Source organism: Thamnophis sirtalis, unplaced genomic scaffold (genome assembly GCF_051295495.1).
Source record: "Thamnophis sirtalis isolate CommonGarterSnake01/CBP01778 unplaced genomic scaffold, rThaSir2_p1.2 scaffold_6, whole genome shotgun sequence".
Classification (NCBI taxonomy): domain Eukaryota; kingdom Metazoa; phylum Chordata; class Lepidosauria; order Squamata; family Natricidae; genus Thamnophis; species Thamnophis sirtalis.
The window spans coordinates 73,167,620-73,190,387 of NW_028261386.1; the positions used below are offsets into that span (position 1 = coordinate 73,167,620).

Consider the following 22,768-nt stretch of genomic DNA (forward strand, 5'->3'; position numbering starts at 1 on the left):
GCCAGGAGGACCCCTTGATCAGGATGGTAGAAAGGGCCACAACCTGATGCTGGAGAGTGCTGGGGGCCAGACCCCTGTCCAAACCCTCCTGCAGAAAGTCCAGCAGCTGGGGAACAGACACGGACACATCCCTTATGCCTTGTTTCTGGCACCAGGAAGAAAACGCAACCCAGGTCAGCTTGTATATCCTGGTGGTCAAAGGCCTCCTGGAAGCCTGGATAGTGTGAATGACCATGTCCAAGATCTTCTGTCTCCTCAGGAGCTTCCCCTCAAGTGCCAGACGGCTAGTTGCAGCCACTGGGGATCCAGGTGGCGAACCGCCCCCTGGCAGAGGGAGATCTGCTCCTGAGGAATCCTCCACAGTCTCTGCATCGAGAGACCCACTAGATCCGAATACCAAGACCTCCTGGGCCAATGGGGGGTGACCAGGAGGATCTCCGCACCTTCTGCAATGAGCTTGGATACCATGTGCGGAATGAGAGGTAGAGGAGGGAATGCGTACAATAGTCCTGGAGGCCACTTGCACTTCAGTGCATCTGTCCCCTCCATCCACTGAGAACGGTATTGGGAGAAGAATCATGGCAGATGTGTGTTGGCATGTGTGGCAAAGAGGTCCACTTGTGGTTTGCCGAATCTCCTCACAATCTGTTGGAACAGGTCTGGATGCAGCTGCCATTCGGAGTGGTCTATCTGCTGCCTGCTCAACCAATCTGCCTCCTGATTGCTGGACCCTGAGATGTGGTCCGCTCTGATGTATGCCAGGTGGTGCTCTGCCCACCTGCCCAGAGATTCCACCTCTGACATGAGCTTTTTGGAGTGGGTACTGCCCTGCCTGTTTATGTGAGCCTTTGTGGCCATGTTGTCCATCAGCAAGAGTACATGGTGCCCTGCAACCAGGCTCGAGAACTGCCTTAGGGCGAGGCTGGCGGCCCTCAGCTCCAACCAGTTTATGCTTTGGGAGGCTTCCCTCTGGGTCCACAGTCCTTGTGTGAGTTGGCCCTGACAGTGAGCCCCCCACCCGAGGAGGCTGGCGTCGGAAGTCACCACAATCCACTTGGGTTCCTTGAAGAGGCACCCCTTCTCGACCATTGCCATCCTCCACCAGGCAAGGGACCAGATCACCTTGGGGGAAGGCATCACCCATCTTGAAGAGTTGCTGGTCTTGGCTCTCTGCATCAGCAGGAGAAACCATTGCCGCTCCCTGGCATGGAGATGTGCCCAGGGAACCACCTTCAAACAGGAGATCATGATCCTGAGGAGCTGTGACAGCATGACAATCGGCACCAACTTGGATCTCCGACACTGCTGTACTCTGTGTCTGAGGTTCTGCAGGTAGTCTGGAGTGAGAAATACCTGACAGGTGAGAGAATCTATGACCGTGCCTAGATTTTGGATGCGCGTGGTCGGCTCCAGCTGGCTTTTGGCCAGATTCACTGAGAAGCCATGTAGACGCAACGTGCGAATGGTCAGCTGGACGTCTCGCCTGGCCTGCTCCCAACTTGCGGAGTGAATGATGATGTCATCCAGGTAGCATTCTAGATGAATCGAGTGGTTCCTGAGTTGAGCCGCCACCACCGCTAGGATCTTTGTGAAGGTCCTGGGCATGGACGAGAGGCCGAACAGCAAGGCCCGGTTCTGGTAGTGCCTCCCATTGTAGAAGAACCTCAGGAACTGTCTGTGAGTTGCGTGTATTGGTATGTGCAGGTAGGGCTCCTTTAGATCTATTGACGTGAGAAGATCTCCCCGCCTGACGCAGTCCAGGATGGAGTGGAGTGACTGCATCTTGAACCTCTTGTACGCCAGATGCTGATTTAGGTGTTTTAGATGCAAGATGGCTCTCCACCACTGTTCCCTCTAAGGTGCGTGGCTGCGCGGCCACGCACGTGGCAAGAAAACCCCGCACAGTTGTTTTAACTGCCGCGCAGTGATTTCTGCCAAAGCAAACGTGGGGAAATCCTTTGCGGGCAGCTAGAACTGGCCGTTCGCAAAGGACCTCCACAGACTTGTTTTGATGAGCACGGAGCGACTGATGGTAGTTTGTGCTGGCCGTGGCCGCTCAAACTAGCATCAGTCGCCCCTGTGTTCAGCAAAGCAAGCCCGGGGAGGTCCTTTGTGGGCCACTAATCCTAGCTGCTTGTGCCCGCGCTGCGGCTGAAGTAACCCCTCAAAGCCCCTGCCGCCACCAGAATATCTGCTGCCTCCTCCTCCTCCTCTAACAGCACCGGATTTGCCACCCAACGCCGCGGCTGAGATGAAGCCGCCAAAGCTCCCGTCAGCAGCACCCCCGCCTCCCCCTCCACGCGGAGCACCTGAGCTGGCCCGCACGTTATCCCTCCCCCTTCTTCCTCTGCCGTGCTTTTGAGGAGCCATGAGACCACGGGAGTTAGTAGAAAGGCAACGGAGGGGGTGGAAGCAGGAAAAAAGGCCTCCTGGCTTCTGAAAAGCACTGTGGAGGTGGAGGCGGCGGCAGGGGTAACCCAGAGCCCAGCTGAGGTGCTCCGAGCAGAGGGGGAGGCACCGCCATCGCTGCCATGGGCAGGGGCGCCTGCGGGAGCTTTGGAGGCTTCACCTCGGCTGCAGCACCGGGCAGCAAATGTGGTGGTCCTCTTGGAGGAGGAGGGGGAGGCAGCAGCAGTTATTCTGGTGGTGGTGGGGCTCGTTGGCATCTTCAGCGGCAGCCCTGCCCCCTGTGAAAAAAAACCGAAGATGGAGCAGATCCACGCAGATGACATCGCCGCAACATGACTGGAGGAGGAATTCTGGGAATTGAAGTCCACAAGTCTTAAGCTGTCAGGTTTGAAGATCCCTGTGTTTTTTTTCCCTAAAGGGTTATGGGTGCAAGGATCTTGTAACTTGACAGCTTTAAGACTTGCATGCTTCACTGCCAGAGTTTCTGAGCCAACATGACTGGAGGAGGAATTCTGGGAGTTGAAGACCACAAATCTTAAAGCTGTCAGGTTTGAAGACCCCTGGGTTTTTTTTTCTAAAGGGCTAGGGGTGTGAGGGTGTTGTAACAACAGCTTTAAGATTTGCGTGCTTCAAAAGCCAGACTTTCTGAGCCAACATTTTGGTTGCTAAGCAGTAGCGTTGTTAAGTGATACTGATATTATATAACACTTTTAATTAAGCGGGTGCCTTGAATAAACATAACTTTGAGTTTCAAATAATACTGATTTCGTTGTTGTCTTAGGTGACATCTGTTAAAAAAATTCAGGTGCTCAGGCATGAAAATATGCCGCTCAAACACTATACTTTTCTGCTCACACTGAAAAAAAATTAGAGGGAACATTGCTCTCCACCCCCCTGAGCTCTTGGGGACTAAGAACAGTATGGAATAGAACCCCTGCCTCTCCTGTTCTTGGGGAACGGGTTCTATGGCCCTGATCTGGAGAAGATGAGCAATTTCCTCCTGCATAAGGGACCTCTTCAGGGGAAACTTTGGGGTCGGGCACCGGATGAATGTCCTTTGTGGAAAAGAGAGAAATTCTAACACCAGGCCCTTCCTGATCGTGTTGAGGACCCAAGAGTCTGTGGTGATCTCCTCCCACATATCGGCGTATAACTGTAGCCTACCCCCTATGCGAGGACCCCTGTGATGGTCACTTGCCCTTACGGAACTGGCGGGAGTTGTTCCCACCACAGTACGGCTTCCGAAAGGAATGTTGCTGCTGCTGCCTGCCGTGTGACCCAAAGGAACCCCTGTTCTGATTCCTATCCCCACCCTGGGAATAGGGTCTCTGGTAGGTGGAAGAAGTGGACGGCTGGTTGGCGTCTGGAGCCCGAAAGGACTGCTTCCGAAGGGAACCAGAACCCTTGCGCTCGCCCTTCTTCAAGGTGGCCGGGAGAATCTTACATTTGTCTTTCGTCTCGATGACAAACTTCTCCAGGAGCTTCCCAAAAAGCAAGCTTCCATTTGGCCTTCATGTCGGCTTGCCAGTGACGAAGCCACAGCAGCCGCCGTGAAGTGACATTGATGCCAATGCTCTAGAGGCAAATTTTGTGGTGTTCAATGAGGCATCTGCCGAGTATTCCACAGCCGTAATGATCTTGCTGAGGTCATGCTTCCACCGGGATCCCCCGGCGGGAGGCCTAGCCCTCAGCTGTCTGAGCCAAAGAAGGGACGCCATGATGAAGAAAGAGGCCGAGGTGGATGCCCTGATAGTCCAGGTGGCCGCCTGGCGCGTCTTATGGCAGGCCTTCTCAGAACATTTATCCTCCGCCTTTAGACCTTCCAGGAGGTCTGCTGGCAGGTTCAGTTTCAGCACATCCTCCATTTTACCCTCCATGGAATAAAGGGATTTATCCGCTCCACTAGGATTGGTCAAGGTACCAGGCTGAAGCCACTGTCTCTGGACTATGTCCCAAAACAGATCTGGAACTGGAATTAGCTCCTGAGTGGGAGCAGTCTCCTTGAACAGACCTTCTTTGGGATCCTTGGTAGAGGAGGATGCAGCAGCTGTAACCTTAGGGGTAGAACCTAAGTCAGTAGCCGCCTTGGCCTTATGCAATATGGACCTAAACAATGTTGGTTTGAACAATCCTGTAAAGGTTGGCTTGTCAGGAGGCAAATCATCATCCTCAAATTCAAAACTTCCAGCCTCCCCCCATCCTAAGACTGACTCCTCTGTGGCGACCGAAGTGCCCGGAGAGGCTGGAGCCTGAGCCTGAGCGGAACTCGAGGTTCACTTAGACCTGGGGGTCCCAGATGCCCCCATTTCCCTGTGCTTAATGCCTTCAACGATCCCTTGGGATATGGCAATGGAGATGACCTCCTTCATCTCTGCAGACAAGGCCGAACCTTTGTCCTCCCTAGGCCGAGGCCTAGCTGGACCAGGCCCGCCATGATGCCTCTCTGAGCTGGACCTCTCCTCAGCAGGGAGGAGACCTTGTAAGGGCCCCAGCTCCTCCCTGACATAGGAGCTAGGGGAATCGGGGTAACCCCAGGATGCCTCTGGGTAATCACCCCCAGATCTTTCATTTATCAGGGAAGGGACCTGCTGCCCTGGAAGGAGTGGGAGTCCTGCATTTCCCCATGCCACGTGGGCGAGCCCACCTCGTGGCTCATGTTCACCAGAGACCCTTGTGGTTATGGGGCCTTAACCTCAACAGCCCCCTCCCTGGTTGGGAACCTTCCCTGGCCCTGTCACCAGTCCCAGAAGTCCCCAGGGAGGCTTCTCTCCTTTACTTCCTACAGGCGCCCTTCCCTCCTTTACTTCCCTTGGTTTGAGGGGATAGCTTGCTGCGTTTAGCGGAGGGCCCTGCCTGCACCTCCTGTGCCTCCTTGCCATCGTCTGCCATGATGTTCTACACAGACAGGAACTTTCACTGCAGCAGCTGGGCACTGGGCACCCTGCCAGCCGGCAAAGGTGTGCCCGCAGACCAAACGGGGAGGATAGGGCCACCCAAAGGCCGGATTCTCTCCTCCTGCCTCCCTCGGAGACTCGGAGCAGTGGGGAACAGGAAGGCAGGCCTGGCCGGTGCCCTGGACAAGGCCCGCTTTCCTGGTGGTGGTCTGCAGCTGAGGGGCTTAACAAGGTCCTCTTCCTTGGTCCGACGGCACACAACTGCTCCCTCCGTCCACGAAGCTCAACCAAAATGGCGGCCGATATGTGCGTAGCCGCAAGCAAAAGCATGCAAACTACAAAAATGGCCGCCGCCTTTCCCAGGCAAGAGGAACACCGCCGCTCTCGCCGGAGTGCTCAAGCTCACTGTGCGAGCTCACGAAGGCCCAGTGGGGATCAGCGCCATTCAGGAAGCTTCCCAATGTCCCCTTGCTGACCAGCCCTCGCCGGACAAGCGACCTCTTGTTCCTGCCTGCGTGCGACCAGCAGGTGAAGAAACGGCCCGGAGCCCTCTCAGCACATAAACTACCTGTAAGTCAATCTTCCGATCCTCATAGAACACCTGAAACAAAAAACTAAAGCAAAACTTTAATCTCAACTAAATGCAACCAATTTAGACTATATAGCTAACGTGGGGAGTCCAGTTATCTGTTCTAGGACTGGAGCGCTCCCCAGAACAGTCCAAACGGGCGGACTGAGTTTCTTAAACTGAATAATGGAGGCAAAGGGAGGCATGGCCAAGAGCAAAAACTCACTCAGTCCTAGGGCAGATAGACTGTGTTAACCCATGCTTGGACTCTCCAAGCAGCGCACTGGAGAAAAAATAGGGTTATTGTTTTAGTATATCAAGGCACTTACCTGGCTCAGCTTATTTACATAAAAAAATATTTAACTATTTTATATAGAAAATCTGTACAAGGTGGAAAAATACAAAAATTATGAAATCATTCTAGTGTAAATATTGGTTCCTGCTTTTTCTTAAAATTCTTCTTGCCTAAAAGCAGATATGAAAAATTATTGAGGGAATAGATTTTATTAAAAACACACAAACACATTCATTATCATGTTGTCTTACAATTTAGAAAGATGCAGCAATTTTATGCCCATTTAAAGTGGAAAAAGTATGACTGTGCAGGCTTCTGAAAATAAAGAAATTTTCTAGAATAAATATGCCAAGGATTAAAGGGGCACTAATGCTGCATTGGTTTGCAAGTCCTTAAAACAGCTACACTTTATTCTGGAATCAATCATACAGCTTCTGCACAAAAATGCATTTCATTTGAAGAAGTGCAGAGTTGCCTGCCTTCAAAAATCTGCGTAGTATTTTTAAAAGAAACATTGTAGCAGTTTGCTGTTTATTTAAAACCAAAATGGGCAACCATCTGAACATAAACTACATTTAACACGTGGTCTAATTTTATACAACCCCCAACATGTGTTATTTTCCTTTCTCTCCTTTTCCAAGGGATTCATGGAAAACAAAGAGTACCAGCAGGTTGAAACTAGGATGCCTGTCACAGATTGTGGTGTTTATATTGTTCACTGTTTCATGTCCTGCACAGCTTAGTCTTTCCAAAGAGGTATTCAAATTCTTTTCTCTACCCATATTCCTCACCCACACAATATTCATAATTTCAGGCATGTCCCTATACAAGCCTGCAAGCAATCATTATTACTAAAAAGCAAATTGACAGTCCTACCACCTTTACACCAAAGTTAGCATTTGAATTTTTGAACATTCCAACTGCTGTTGAACAATAAAATCATAGTCACATTCTCTGATTTAATACATAGAATAATAAGGTTGGAAACGACCTTGAATATCTTTTAGCCCAACCTCCCGTTCAAGGCAGAACTTAATTTACCTAATTAATACATTTTGTAGGTGCTCAAAAGCATCTTGTTTCAGTTTTTTGAATATGCTACCAGTTTAAAAGTATCATGGAAATCATCAATTGAACCAATTTCTTTCCCTTTCTAATCAAAGTGTAGAAATATCTAATAATCGTTAACAATGTTAACAAACCGAAGGTCCTTTTACAAAAGGCATTTGGACTTCGCTTTTCATATCTCATCCAAGAGGCTTCTTCAGTTCGGACCATGGATGAGAAGCGAAAGATCTTCAAGGGAAAAACCAAATGCAGCTGCCTTTTGAAAAAGCCCCTTTGGGCTAACCATGACCTGGATGGCCGAGAATCTCCAAAGCCATTAAGCGTTAACAACAGGATTTCTTAAATAACACATGCTTAAATAATGCCAAAAGTTCTGTGGCCAATCAGTTCAAAGTTGAGTTTCTCAATAAATGTGCTTCGGCAGGATGAATCCAGTGGTCGTACGAAGTCCAATTCAGTTCAGTTCCTGTTCCTGTTCCCATATATCTATTGTGTGCCTATCTTAATACCTCTTTCTTTTCGTTATACCCTACGATAACACCACCGCTAGTCTCCTCCTTTTGCGCTATTCCATATCTCTCCTTGTCCCAACAGTTAGGCTAGACGACGGAAGGTGTCCCCGTTATTGTGGGATACACAGCCCTCCAGCGCCTCCTTTGAAGAAGCTCGGGTCTCCCACCGTTCAATTTTACACTCCCTTCTCCGAGCCCAGCCTTCAAATGCCGCAGCGGAGGACGCTTAAGAAAAAAACAAAACCACGGCTCCTGTTTTTATTCAAAAGCAACTTTTAGAACGCTCGCTAGAAAAGTTGGTTGGAGGGGCGGGGGCGGAGGGCAGGAGAGCGTTGAACTTAAGCCGCGCCGCAGTTCCATAACGGAGGCGGAAAGAAGAAAAAACGACCACCGTCCATAACAGTATTTCTCAACCGTGGCAACTTGAAGATGTCTGGACTTTAACTCCCAGAATTCCCCAGCCAGCCAGCTGATGGTGTAGACAGCTGGCTGGCTGGGGAATTCTGGGAGTTAAAGTCCAGACATCTTCAAGTTGCCAAGGTTGGGAAACACAGATCTATATGGAGATTCTCAGTCATGGTTGTCCCAAAGGAGCTTTTTTTCAACTGGATTTTCTGGGGTTTTTTTCTCCTTTCCTTTGAAGACTTTCACTTCTCATCCAAGAAATGAGCTGAAGGAACTTCTTGGATGAGAATCAAAATGTCTTCAAAGAAAATAACAACAACCAGAAAGTCCAGTTGCCTCTTGAAAAGCAGCCACCATTCTCCAATGAGGGTTTTGGGGAGGCAGCTTATAATTCACTAGCTTGGCTTCAGTGGCATCCCAGGCGTGAAAAGCTGTTGGAAGGGCGAAATAACTGTGAATGGGAAATAGCCGGAGGTTTTGAAAGCTGCCTTTCAATGTTGAGCCTGAGTGAAATTGCAAGGTCGGAGTGAACTCGGTTGTAAAATCCATCTTTCTAGGCGTTGCTGCTGCTAGTACCATATCAAGCCTGTCATAAGAATGATGGTGTAGACACCCAGGCGGAGGGTAGCACGAACCTGACAAATGGTCAAAGTGGGAGATAAAATAAAGTTCTTACTAGCAATAATATTCCACAAGAGTAATTTTTAGTTCCATTTCTGGAGAGCCACCAAGATATTTAAAGTCATAAACAGTCATCAACTACTATTTCTCAGTCTCCCCCACATTTCTATTCTTGCAGTGGGGATAATCATGAACTATATTGCAAAGCTGTGGGTAAACTGTTTACTTTTATCTGGAGCTTTTTGGGACGATAGAAATAGACGACAAAGCAATTTCTTAAGTGCACACACTGCCTTTATAAAAAGCCCAACAAAATCTTTTTGAGAGGCTGCTTTGTACAGTCACAGTTGTGCTGAATGCCTCTTTCCCTTTCACCACCATGTAAGCAGTCAAATGCTGCAGGTATACAGACGGTTCTCAACTTACAACAGTTCATTTAGTGACCGAAGTTACAGTGGCATGCAAAAAAGTGACATGACCATTTTCCACACTTACGACTTGCAGCATCAACATGGTCATTTGATTTACATAGATACTTGACAGCTGGTTCAGATTTATGACAGTTGCTGTGTCCCAGCATCATGCGATCCATCCTTTTGCGACCTTCTGACAAGCAAAATCAATGGGGAAGCCAGCTTCACTTAACAACCATGTTACTAATTTAACAACTGCAGTGATTTACTGCAGGAAAAGTAGTAAAATCAGGCAAAACTCACTTAACAGATTTTTCACTTCACAAACACAGTTGAGCCCCGAATTTATGTTGCTAAGTTTAGGGTTACCTATACATGTGTAGCCAAGAAGCCCCCTCTGTAGATAATCAGCTTGTCAATTGAGAAATATGTCCTAATTACGTGCAAGTATTTGGTAGCACTTGTGGCAGATTGGCCGAAATGTGCTCAAACTGATCCAATCTTATCATTTACAGAAAACACTGCATGTGACATGGTGGGCAGGGTGGACTCAATTCTACATTTTCTCTGTATTACTGAAAAGGTGTTATGTGAGTGTCTTTGTTCACCAAAGCCATGATGGGCAACTGAGATCAATATCTGTAGGCCCAACTGTGATATACAATATGGGATGTAGAAAGAGTAAATGATAAATGGCATGGATTAACATATGGAATGGAAAAAAGAAGGGGGAAGGGTGTAATGTTTCTGATTGAAAGTGGTCTGATCTTGTGGAGCAGAGTTGATGTGGTGGCATGGTGGTTAGAATGCAGTATTTGCAGGCTCTACTTCTGCTGATTGCCGGCTGCCAACAGTTCGGCAGTTTGATCCTGACCGGCTCAAGGTTGACTCAGCCTTCCATCCTTCCGTGGTCAGTAAAATGAGGACCCAGATTGTTGGGGGCAATATGCTGACTCTGTAAAGTGCTTAGAGAGGGCTGTAAAGCATTGTATATAAGTCTAAACGCTATTGCTATTATTAAACTGATTCCCTGACAGCTTACAGAATGCGGTAATAATTTAACAACAGTTAAAGCATCTACAGTAACCTATAATCCATACACTTGAAAATTCTAATGAAGATATAGACTTAATATATAAAAGTGTGTGCTTTGCGCAAAAGTAACCAATGATGATCTTTATACTACAGGTGTCAAACTTGCAGCATCACATGGTCATCATGTGACATTTTGCGATGTTTCCCTCTTCTTGGAGCTGGGTGGGCGTGGCCTGTGTGTGATGCATCTGTCCTGCAGGCCGCCAGTTTGACACCCATCTTATACATATATGTAGTTGCATTATAAGTCACATTGTCTCATACTCGAGATGCAATCCTGTGTTGTGTGCAGTACTCAAAATATGTCCCACTGAACTAAGTAGGACATTTTATCAGGTGAATTGATATAATACAACTTTAGTATTCCCTAGGAATATAACTTAATATAACTAAATCACAGATAATATATTGCTGAGTATCAATTAAAACTCTTGTACAAAGCTTATTAGTAAACACTGTATTTCTATATGTATTTAAACATAAGCATAGCCATATATGATATACAGACCACTTAGGTTTTATAACTTAAGGTGTCTAGAAGCAGGCTAAAGAAGGTTCATACTCAGCATTAAAAGACAAGGATGTATGTGTTCCTTGTGCATTGATTTTACATCCTTTTTCGAGCCAGTTATACCACCTATTCCATATCTTGTGGTACTGTTTCCTCTCTATCTCTTAGTTCCATCGTAAACATAATGAAAAGAGATGGCATATACTTAGAAAGCAATAGAAATGGAAATATTGTATATAGATGTATATATTGTAAAAATGAGAAAGTATGAAACAAAGAATATGTATAAGATAATAGAATGGAAAATGGTAAACCCGAAATCAGAAAAAAGAAATACCGATAACGGAAAGCTGTAAAAGTATAATTGTGATTTTAATGTTTAGAAAATGTCAAATAATACTTAAAAAAAAATAAAAGACAAGGATCACAAAGAGAATTATTTTAAATAAAGGATTGTTATCACAGAACTTTTAAGTTTTTTGGAAATATTTTTATTTTGCATTCACCTGTGTTTCAAAGAAAAAAAACATGCTAATAATCATTTATAATTTTCATTAAATTAAACAAAATGGTAACAATGTTTTAATATATATAAAAATAGGTTTAAAGTTAAGGCTCATATTTCAGCGGCAATATTCAGAAGTACTTAGCAATCTTGGCCACAAAACTAAACACTTAAAGCTGCAAAAAAGGTCAACTTGCTAGAAATCCTGAGGGATTCATAATTCAGAACATGTAATATACCTCAAGTTAGGTATTCTATTGCCATTTTGAGAATTTTGAAAATTATGCCCTGTCAACTAAAATAACTTCAGTAGCTAAAAGATAAATTATACTGAAAACTGAGTCAACAAAATAGCAACCTTGCTGAATTTTCTTACTTTGTTCAGCTAAAAAAACCTAGATAGTTGCCATAACATCAAACCATGTCTGCCATTCTTCATATACTTTATGGATTTCTTCCCTTATGAATGTTTATAAATCAAATGGTGGTGTGTCTGTCACCTGCAACAGACATCTCTCTGGGACCTAACTACTACCTTAGTTGAACTACTCAGCAGTATTGAACTCCATTCTTTGCGAGCTTAAAATCTTTCCCCTCTCCAGCTTTGTTGGGTTGTTTTATTTTTTCTCTTGAAACAAAAGGCACGATTTGTGAGGGGTATTTCAGAAGATTGATTGTCTTAAAATACAGTCTACAAAGGTCGACAGTCCCACCATTTAAGATTTCTGCTCTCTACTCATGCAACATCCTCTAGGTAATCTGCTTCAATGCTTAACTGAGAAACAGTGAAGTCTTGTGTGAGGTCTTCAAGCTAGAAAGAAAAAAAATAGGGAAATATTACTAATATTAAAATTTAGATTAATGTATGTTGTCTGTTAAATACATTATTTTTGTTTAAAAAAGGCTGTATCAGAGACTTTAGGAAACATACAGTGCAATATATATATATGCAATAATACAATAGCAGAGTTGGAAGGGACCTTGGAGGTCTTCTAGTCCAACCCTCTGCCTAGGCAGGAAACCTTATACCATTTCAGACAAATGGCTATCCAACATCTTCTTAAAGACTTCCAGAATAGGGGCATTCACAACTTCTGGAGGCAAGCTGTTCCACTCATTAATTGTTCTAACTTGTTAGGAAATTTTTCCTCGGTTCTAAATTGCTTCTCTCCTTGATTACTTTCCACCCATTGCTTCTTGTTCTACACTCAGGCGCCCTGGAGAACAGCTTGACTCCCTCTTCTTTGCGGCAACCCTTGAGATATTGTAACACTGGTATCTGTTATTAAAGAAAGGTCCCGTTCAGAATGTGGCATAATCCAATCTTGATTCAAAGTTTCAGATTAGCTTCAATTTTGCTTTCGAATTGGCAGCGAGAAATAAACTAAACTAAAAGGCTCATACCTATTAGCATCCATGGTGGTGCAATGGTCAGAGTGCAGTATTGCAAGCTAATTCTGCCCACATTCTGGTTTTGATCCTGACCGGCTCAGGTTGACTCATCCTTCCATCCCCCCCGAGGTTGGTAAAATGAGGCCCAGATTGTTGGGACAATATGCTGACTCTGTGAACTGCTTAGAGAGGGCTGTAAAGCACTGTAAAGCAGTATATAAGTCTAAGCGTTATTGTTATTCTTCAGGTAAGATTATCGTACCCTGCATATCTTGAATATCTGGCCATCAACCACTTCAAATATTGTATTCTGGGACTGGGTTAACTAAATGAAATTCTGTCACTTGTAGCCAGGTTTTTCGGTGCAGGTTTTTCCTACTTTGTCAATGGAAGAAGTATGACTAGATTTTGTATTTGTCCCCCATTTTGCCATGCCTTCTAAAGCAGCAGGGCTTCTTTTTCAAGCACAATATTAGAGCCGTGATGGTGAACACGGGTGGCACATGGAGCCATTTGTCAGGGCACACAAGTCATTGCCCTGTCAGCTGGCCAGCCTTCTTTTGAGGCCATTTTTCGCCCTCCGGAGCATGCGAAAACTGGCCCTACGGGCAAACCAGAAATCACTTCCAGTTTGCTCGTAGGGCCGTTTTTCGCCCTCCGGAGCCTTCAGGGAAGCCTCCTGAAAGCTCCTGAAGCCTCCGGAGGGTGAAAAACGGACCTATGGGGAACCCGAAGTTCGACTTCCAGGGCCTTCAGGCTTCTCTGAAGGCTCCGGAGGGCAAAAACGGGCCCTATGAGCAAACCAGAATGACTTCTGGTTTGTCCGTAGGTCCATTTTTTGCTCAAGGAAGCCTCCTGAAGATTCAGGAGGTCGAAAATCGCTTCTACGGACAAATCGGAAGTCACCATTCCCAAACTTCCGGGTTCCCTGTAGGTCCATTTTTTGCCCCCCGGAGCCTTCAGGGAAGCTCCTGAGGCCTCCAGAGGGCGTTGGGGAGAAAGCTGTTTTCACCCTCCCCAGGCTCCTAGAAAGCCTCAGGAACCTGGGAAGTCCAAAAAAGTCATGGCAAATGTGGGGTGGGGGTGTTGCTGGTCGTGCACATGTGTGCAGGTGGTGGGGGTGTTGCACGCATAGCATTATGGGTGTGGCACGCCGGCGCACGACCCCCCTTGTGCTCCCCCCACTTTTGGCACGGCAGCCAAAAAAGGTTCGCTATCACTGTATTAGAGTATACAGATGATACTTTCGTGGTCATTGTTCTCATTAGTTTTCCCCCTATTGCTCATTTTGTTATTTGTGAGCTTTATTAAAAGCTGCAATCGTATAGATGACTGCAAAAAACAGTGCATGCATTGTGTTCCCTTTTTCTCTAGCTCTTCCCATTCATGCCAACAGTTATACTAATCAAAGATGAAAAACATATGGTGGTGTTCAAACTGGAGTTTATTACATTTAAGATCCTAAATGAGGATTTGCTTTTTGCTTATAAATTGTGGACTGAAAGAAGTAAAATCAGCTAGGATCTTAGACCTGTGCATCATATTAATATTTGAGTTTCTGATCATTTAGCACTGCTTACACTAATGCAAAAAGCCACACAGAAGCAAACAAATGCAGTCCATATGCATTTGTAACAATTAGTATTTCTGCAATTCCTCCTTTATATTTTTGTACAAACTGGGGACCTGCACAAACAAGTATGGGAACTGCTCACTTATCTTGGAGTAATATTCTCAATTCAGCTACAAAAATATCATCTTCCTTCCCTTTTCTTTACCATATGATTGTCTCAAACCTTTGTTGTTTTAAAACAATATCCTATATTGAAATCTGCTAATATTCAATAGCCACCTCATTTATATTTTATTGGGAACAGTTCTGGATCAAAAGCAATATATTGACTCTGTGTGTGTGTGTGTGTGTGTGTGTGTGTGTATCAATTTGTAATATTAATTCCTTTGCAAGTAATGGTTTATTTTGCTATATACTACATAGATATATCATCAACCCCAATTAGAGTGTTAAATTAAAGCAAATCATACCTTTTCACTAGTAATGAAGTCTTCTATTTCCATAGAAATATCATCTATTTCTTCACCAATGCTGACTTCACTTTTCTCTGACCGATGACTGGTGCTATAAAAAAAAGTTAAAATATGAAAATTAAATGATCATATTACATAAATATTACTGCACTGAAATTTGTCTTGAAACAGTACAATATATGATTTATAACATTACAATAAACATGGAGGCAAAGAACATTTAATCCCATTTATTCTTTTTTGAAACCTCTACAAGAAAAATCTGAAATCCAGAGATATAAGAAGCCAGAAGCATTTATTACACAATAACATAATTCCTGATTTCCTTTTGAAATGATTTAGTACTTGTGCAATGAAATTTATTATAAAGGATTTATTCCTACATATAATATTGTGCATATAAAATGATACATAGACTACTTCAAACAAAGTTCATAACTTGGCATCAAATCCAATTTGATATTGATTTACAAATAATTTGCTCCTAAAAACTCATCTAAGCATTTAATCAGATGCAATGTCAACTGACTTTACAGTTAATGACATATGAATTGCCAGGTATCAAAGAATTTATAAAATTAACCAAACTTAAAATTTTATAAAATGTTTAAAATATTAAATATAAAACAAATTTTCAAGCCCCGCTTTTTAAAGCACTTGAGTAAATTAAATAGTGCTACTGCAGAAAACAATTATAACAATGAAGAGATTTAGGTGAGTTTTCCTGAAAAAAATGATCTCCATTTTGTATTCCTGTGCATAGCATGGCCAAGCAAGATTAGATTTCTAAAAGCAAGCTTTTCCTCCAGCTGCTTCTCTTAATTAGCTATTTCCCCATCCAATTTATCTCAAGTGTTATCTCTCTCCTTTGGAAATACTCAATCATAGCAGGCCTGAAAGGACCAGATAGGTAAAAGGTACTGTTTCACATAACATTTTTGATCATTTCTAGGGAGGAAAATATAAACAATGTAAGCTTAATTAGAAATATGTGAAATTATAAATAGAGTATATCTACTATAGCGTATAAGCTGGGAAAGTCCTCCTAGGAGTGACCTATCCTTGAATGATGCTATTTATATCCATCTTCCTGAAAATTAATAGTTTTAAATATTTTTCCTCTTACCTGTTGAAATCATCAATATATTCATTTTCCTCTCCTGTTTGTAAACAATTGAATGAAGAATTAGAAGACTTGAAATTGAATCTTTCAATATACATTGATATTTGACATCAATAGTTAAGTGTGATTGGAAGATATGGCTCTTTGTCCAGGCTTTGGCTGAGGAACACCCCTGTCTACTTTTTCCTTGTTCCTCTGCGGGATTTTTGTTCTTTTTTTATGTTGCTGCAGTTTGTATTGTTCTGTTTTAAAATGTTTTTAACAATTGTGAATCGCCCATAGTCATGGAGAGTCAGGCAGCATATAAATGTAATATTTTAATATATATTATTATAAAATACAAGTATTTTTTGAGAAAAATAATGAAGTTTGAGAATAACATGTTTAATGTATAACGCTTACAGGTAATCCTTGATTTATAACCAGTTGCTTAGCAACCATTAAAAGTTAGGATAGACTCCCAGAAGGCATTTATAACCTAATTTTAAAGTTCCAATGGCTGGCTCTCAGTCATGTGGTTGCACCAGCCTGCATTTACAATCATCTGCAGTATCTCATGACATCTATGACATTTTTGCCAAAATCTTACATTTATTTCCAGTTTTTGGCAAAAATGCTCCATAGAAAATAATGGGTTTGCTTAACACCTGCAGCATTTCCTTAACACCTGCAGAATCAGTTAACAACTATGATTATTTGCTTAATAACCACCTCAAAAAAGGTAATAAAATCAAGTCTGCCACACGGTGACCCATTTTATGAACATCATTATTTAACAACCATAATGAGCAGTATCCATTACATCTGTTAATCGAGGACTATCTGTAAGGGCAAACCATACTAATTCCTAGAAAAAACATTCTGCAACTACATATATAAATGTTAACTGTACTTCTGCAGACAAGCTACTTGCCTAGTTCAAGTGATACGAGTTTAGAATTCACCATCTTTACATCTTTCAAAACTGAATTTGCATCTGAAAAATAAAAATTAGATTAAAATGATGCTTGCATTTTACGTAAACCTGTTAATCAAAGTAAGAGTTTGAAAACATTATTAATATTAAATCCTATTTTAGGTTAATATATTGCTATTATGACTGGTAATGGGAACAGAAATCAATCTTTTACTTCCCTTTTCTCTACATTTGTAAAAATCTATTCCAGAAGGGGTTTGTGAATCTTTTTAAACAATGGGAATTGTTCAAACTGGACAGTGATCTTTGCTTGCTCTTTACCACCTGCACTGTTTGGGTGTGGAGAGCTGTAGTGATAGAAAAAGAGAACCTACAAAAGGACTTTTCAAACATTTCAGGCTGCACAATGTGTTAAATCAAAAATAATAATCCTGGAACCTTTAATCTAGGCAAAGCGCTAATGACAGAGCTGCATGAACTTTTTTCCTCTTTAAGTTTATCACAGAATCCTATCAAGTTCTCATGGAACCCTAAGGTTCTGCAGAACGCAATCTGAAAAACCTGGCCTAGAAAAGGGACTTTTTATGCGTACAAAGACTTGTGAAAAAGAGTTTATATGTGAATGGAAATTGGAGAATTGGCACCAGAGAAACAGAAGGGAAATTATATTGGATGAACTTTTACCCATTGGGATTTCTTTTCTGACTGGTGGTATAAGGCGTCAAACCTGCTTGCTTAGGACTATCCATTCCTGCTTTTGGAAGGGAAGTATGCAGTGGGAATGGGAAAGAAGAAGGAATCCTAATGCATAAGTCAAAATCCACTCATGTCTTTGGGTACATCTAAAGGACAAATAGTACATTTTTGCTATCCCATTTTTAACACTTAACTTGGCTTTTGGAGGAAAGCTACTGTATTTTTCGGAGTATAAGATGCTCCAAAGTATAAGACGCACCTAGATTTTGGGGAGGAAAACAAGGGAAAAATATCTGCCTCTCAGCAATTTGCCTGCTTGCAACAAACAGTACAGACAATATACACTGTTTGTAGTGTTATATTTCAGACTATACTTGTACAGATGCTGTTAAAATAGTTATTCTCTGCTATTTAAAAGAATAGCACTTTTTAAAACAATAGCATGGGGCCTCTTCAGATCAAGCATTTATTTTGTTAAGTTGTGTAGAATAATAATAAATCAGTCTTTAAAAATAAGTCTAATAATTTGAACATTCTATAAGCATTTATAGTTGTTGACTTACCTCCTTGCAGCAAACAACCTGATAAGCACAAGAAAAAAAATCTGCTGTGGAGCAAACAGCAAGTTTCACTTTCAATTTCTCCCGATCATCAGCTGTTACAGGCTGCAGGGATTGCTATAGCTTATTCAAACCTCCGCAAGCCCGTTTGCTACAGAGGTAAATTGGAGGCAGAGACCAAAGGGTTGGGGCCAGTGAGTGGGGCTACATTCAGTGTATAAGACACACCCAAATTTTCACCCTCTTTTAGGGGGCGGGGAAGGTGCGTCTTATACTCTGAAAAATAGGGTACTTCAGTTCATCAATGAAACAATACATCTTGTTGCCAGCTATCAGTTCTGTATTTTTGGAATGCATTAGCTATCACAGGTCATGTGTATCCCATTCTCTCACTTTTCTTATAAAATAGGAATGACAAATGGTTTAACATCTGATCATGTAACACAAGCTAACCATGAAACTTAGGCCAATTCTGATTGTATTGTGTTTAGTACAGCCAAGATATCTATGTAAAATACTTACTTTCAGACTCCTTTAATGGAGGTACTTCACTCAAAGAATTCAGACCACTCTTTATGGGTAATGAATCAGAAAGAGATGCAACATTTGCTGCTTTGTTGTAATCATTTTTCCTTTAATAAAAAGAGATGGCGAATGCAATCATCAGCCAACTACTTCAGCATTCACTTACTAATACAATATGACAACTAGCAAAATGAATAATGATTTTTGCTACAAAGTGAGGAATGCAAAGTTCTGTATTTATTTCTTACTTAATCTCAGAAGATTCTTTAAAACAGTTATGTTACAGAATTATTGATCACCAATATCAATAATTCTATGAAAAAAGAAATTATATTGTAATATAATCTGCATACAACTAAGCTAGAATTCTGGATTGATTTAGTTAAACATTTTCTTAACACAAAAGGCAATTCTGAGGGAACATAGTTTATGTTAATTCTCTGAACTTGTAAAAAGTTTTCATTAACAGCATTTTGACTGTTTCAATCTTTAGCTGAAATTGAAAAAACTGCATATACAAAATGGAATCACCACAATAAAACTACAAAATGAGAGGGCAATTTAGTGTATTTAAAGGTTTAAGTATGTTTCATGGCGTATCATTCTGAACATATATTTTACCCCGTGTACACAGCTGTTCCTAGTGCCAAACCAAATTTCTAGAAAAGTTTAAATAGTCAGGTTTATATAGAGGTAGTCCTTCACTTACAACTGCAATTTTATCTGACAAATTCATTGTTAAGCTGTGCGGTCATTAAGCAAGAAATCACGTGACTTTGTTTTATGACCTTTCCTGCCAGCTTTCCTCTTTACTTGTCAGAAGCCAGCTGTGAAGTTTGGAAATGGTGATCATGTGACTTCAGGATGCTACAAGTATTATAAGTGTGAGCCAGTTGCCAAGAGTCTGGATCATGAGCATGTGACCATGAATACTCTGACTGTCTTAACTGTAAGGACTGATCATAAGTAGCTTTTTTCAGTACCATTATAACTTTGTAAAATCACTAAATAAATCATCCTAAATCAAAGACAATCTATATAACATATTCTGAAGATGCCTTACAAATATACAGCTTATTACAGGATCCTCCAAGCTGGAATACTAATGTGGCATCTTTTGTAGCCATATGTATGAAGAAATCATAGCTTCACTATGATCAAATGTATTTCCACATATAATGTAAATATTTCCAAGTCAAAAGATTTTACTGCAAATAGAAAATAAATTTTCTATTCCTTTAAAAAATGGGTTCAGTACTTTATTCAGGCAGGAAAACACTAGAAAGGTTTTAGCAGTATAACCTATAGGTTGGTTAATTTAAGAAAAGATTTTGCAGTGCAAAATAGGCAGTAGAACAAGCTACTCATCATTTGTTTTGGGCAGAAGAAAAGGTTCTAAAAAGCCTATCCTTTATTTACTGTAAAAGTAAATTCAGTATCTTTCAAATAAAAATATTCTAATAAATACATTAGATCAGTATATTTAACTTACCAACTATATGACTGTTCTGGTTTTGGTAATGGATCGTCAAAGAAAGAATCACCCTCTGCATCCTCTTCTGTTGCTAGATTATTTTTTTCTTTGGTATCTATTTCTTTGTTTGGTTCAGAAATTATTTTTATTTCATTTGGTAGGAAGTGAATGCTGCCTTTGCTCTTTGCTTCTCCAGACAAGATGCTTGTATCACTATGACTGGTTTCAATAACCTTAAAGAAATTACGCATTCTCTTAAATAATGCCACATAATGTGTTTCCTTTGAATTGTTTACAATTTTTGATAATAGAATAACACAGATGTAACAATAGATCAATAATTTATATAGTTATTAGGACTATGGTGTCATATTAATTTAGATAGATAGATAGATAGATAGATAGATAGATAGAGATAGAGATATAGAGGAGATAATTTTTTGCTGATAAATAAATGAAGGGAGACTAGTATAGATCTATTTCAAGCTATTTAACTCTCATCAGCTAGCCATACCCTTACTGGTATTTGAACTTGGGCTATTTTACATGTTAGGCAGTTATAATAACCTCTACGCCACAAGCTCTCCTCCCCTATCAGCTGAATCAGGGAAATGATTAGATGTTTTGTCAAGGTACCTGGTATGCCCCAAATATGGGAAGGAGCATGCTTCCCTCCAATATTTGGGGTATACCAGGTGCCTTGACAAAACATCTAATAATTTCCCTGACTCAGCTGATAAGGAAGGAGAGCTTGTATATGTGTGTGTGTGTGTACACACACACACATGCACACATATACATACATACAACACACACACACACACACACACACACACACACACTCAATACATTGCAGGTGTAAGAAGTGATCCCAATTCCAGAGTCTTAAAAATAGTTTTCTACTTATTGCTATTATTAAGGTATCCAATACTGCCACAATGAATATAAACAATAATTTGTAATACTAAACAAATTGACATGTAAAATAAAAAACCAAATTAGAAGTACGAGAATAAAAAGTAGAAGAGATTAAGCATTCTTTCCCACTCCCTTGTTAATTTTTCTCCACTATGATGATACTTCAATGGTAAACATAATGTCTTAAAATGTACAATTCTGCTTTACTAGCAAATAGAAAAAACTATTTCTAGATAAGGGGAAAAACCAACCACTGAGCACCCATTGCTACATAATCACTTCATAAATAACCTTAAAAAGATCTAAATTTCCAAAAAAAACCTTCAAAAAAGTTAGTCTTACTTTTTCTTTGAAAAGGGTATTATAAATTAGAAATATATTGCTTGAATATATTCCCTATTTTTGCTCAAGAATACCAAAGACATAAAATTATTGTTGACTATAATCAGGCTTAGCAGCACTAAACACCATGTTCAATTATTTCTACAAGTTCTCACATCTTCATTGTTAAATTAAATTCAGCAAATATGTAATTTGCTCCAAGGAAAAAAGGAGGACAATATTAATTTTATATACCACCAAGAATTGTGTGAGAGTGAGATGATTACAATATGGAAAATGTAAATAAATAATAAAGATTAGAAATCTCTCCTTCAAATTACAAGTTCAATGATAAAAGGTATTTATTTTATATAATATGGAGTATAAAAATGAAAAAAAAATATTACTGTTAAGACATTCTTATCATATATAATGATGCATATCCACCATAACTGAGATTCTTCAACTATTGGTAGCCCTTTACTTTCAGCCACAATTGGAACTGGAATTTTCATTGCTAGGCAAGTGGGTTGTTAAATGAATAATCAATTTTAACACTTTTGCTGAGGTTGTTAAGCAAATCACTGTGGTCATTAAGTGAATCACATGGTTGTTAAGTGAATCAGGCTTCCTCCATTAATTTGCTTGTTGGAAGCTTGTTGGAAGGTCACCAATGACAATCATGTGACCCCAGGACTCTGAAATTGTCATAAATCTATACTAATTGCCAAGTGTCCAAAGTTTGAATATGTGGCTGTGGGTACGCCGCAATGGTCATAAGTGTGAGGACCAACTGTAAGTCATTTTTTTCAGTGACATTATAACTTCAAACAGCCACTAAACAAATGATCCTAAGTCAAGGACTTTCACTTGTTGTGAAAAATGGTCAGTGAAAATATTCAGGTTCATTAGCTGGATGGATGTTTTAGTTCCATCCAGTCACCCTGACTCTACTCCAAATTAAGGGATTACAGGATGATAAATAGGGAGTAAAAATTCAGTTTTAACATCTGAGAACAAGAACAGCATGAAGTTCAGTTAACCATCTGTGTTCATTTCTTCAGGTTATTACATCTAGATTCAAGGAATTGATTGGATAAATAAGAAAGTAAGATTTGTTTTATGGTCTTAAGGAGATGGTATTATAAGTATTTTTGATTAAATGTCTTTTGGGAAGAAGCAAAAATTAGAACAGGTTAATTGCCCACATTCTCTTCTTGAGCTTGCGTAGCCTCTCACTGTAGGAAAAAGTTTGTATTACAGGTTCATTCCTTCAAGAGATAAGCCTGGTTTTGATACTACATTTCATCTTTGTTATTGGTAAGATCAAGTAACGCTTAACCGTACTTTCCCAGGTTGATGAACTAAGAAGGAAACAATCCTGATACACAATCCCTGATAGCTACTACCTGCAAAAATGTCTGAGGCTACATTTTGCATATTGGCTATTTGAGCAATTTTTGAAATATCAGAGGATACAATACAATTTAAAAACACCCAC

General features: G+C 41.2%; 1 protein-coding gene across 3 annotated transcripts in view; it reads right to left on the reverse strand.

Moving 5' to 3' along the window:
- Positions 1–11,259: 11,259 nt before the first annotated feature.
- Positions 11,260–22,768, reverse strand: part of CEP43 (centrosomal protein 43) — a 28,868-nt gene continuing 17,359 nt past the window's right edge. For 2 of the 3 annotated variants that reach the window (XM_087718190.1, XM_087718188.1), the window contains 6 exons: positions 20,047–20,261; positions 18,552–18,661; positions 16,771–16,833; positions 15,861–15,894; positions 14,732–14,825; positions 11,260–12,107 (listed from right to left, as the gene is read on the reverse strand). In XM_087718190.1, coding sequence (XP_087574316.1) covers positions 12,033–12,107; positions 14,732–14,825; positions 15,861–15,894; positions 16,771–16,833; positions 18,552–18,661; positions 20,047–20,261 — 591 coding nt within the window. In that variant the 3' untranslated portion in view covers positions 11,260–12,032. The remainder of the gene's footprint in view (positions 12,108–14,731; positions 14,826–15,860; positions 15,895–16,770; positions 16,834–18,551; positions 18,662–20,046; positions 20,262–22,768) is intronic. The other variant, XM_087718189.1, reaches the window with a different exon arrangement.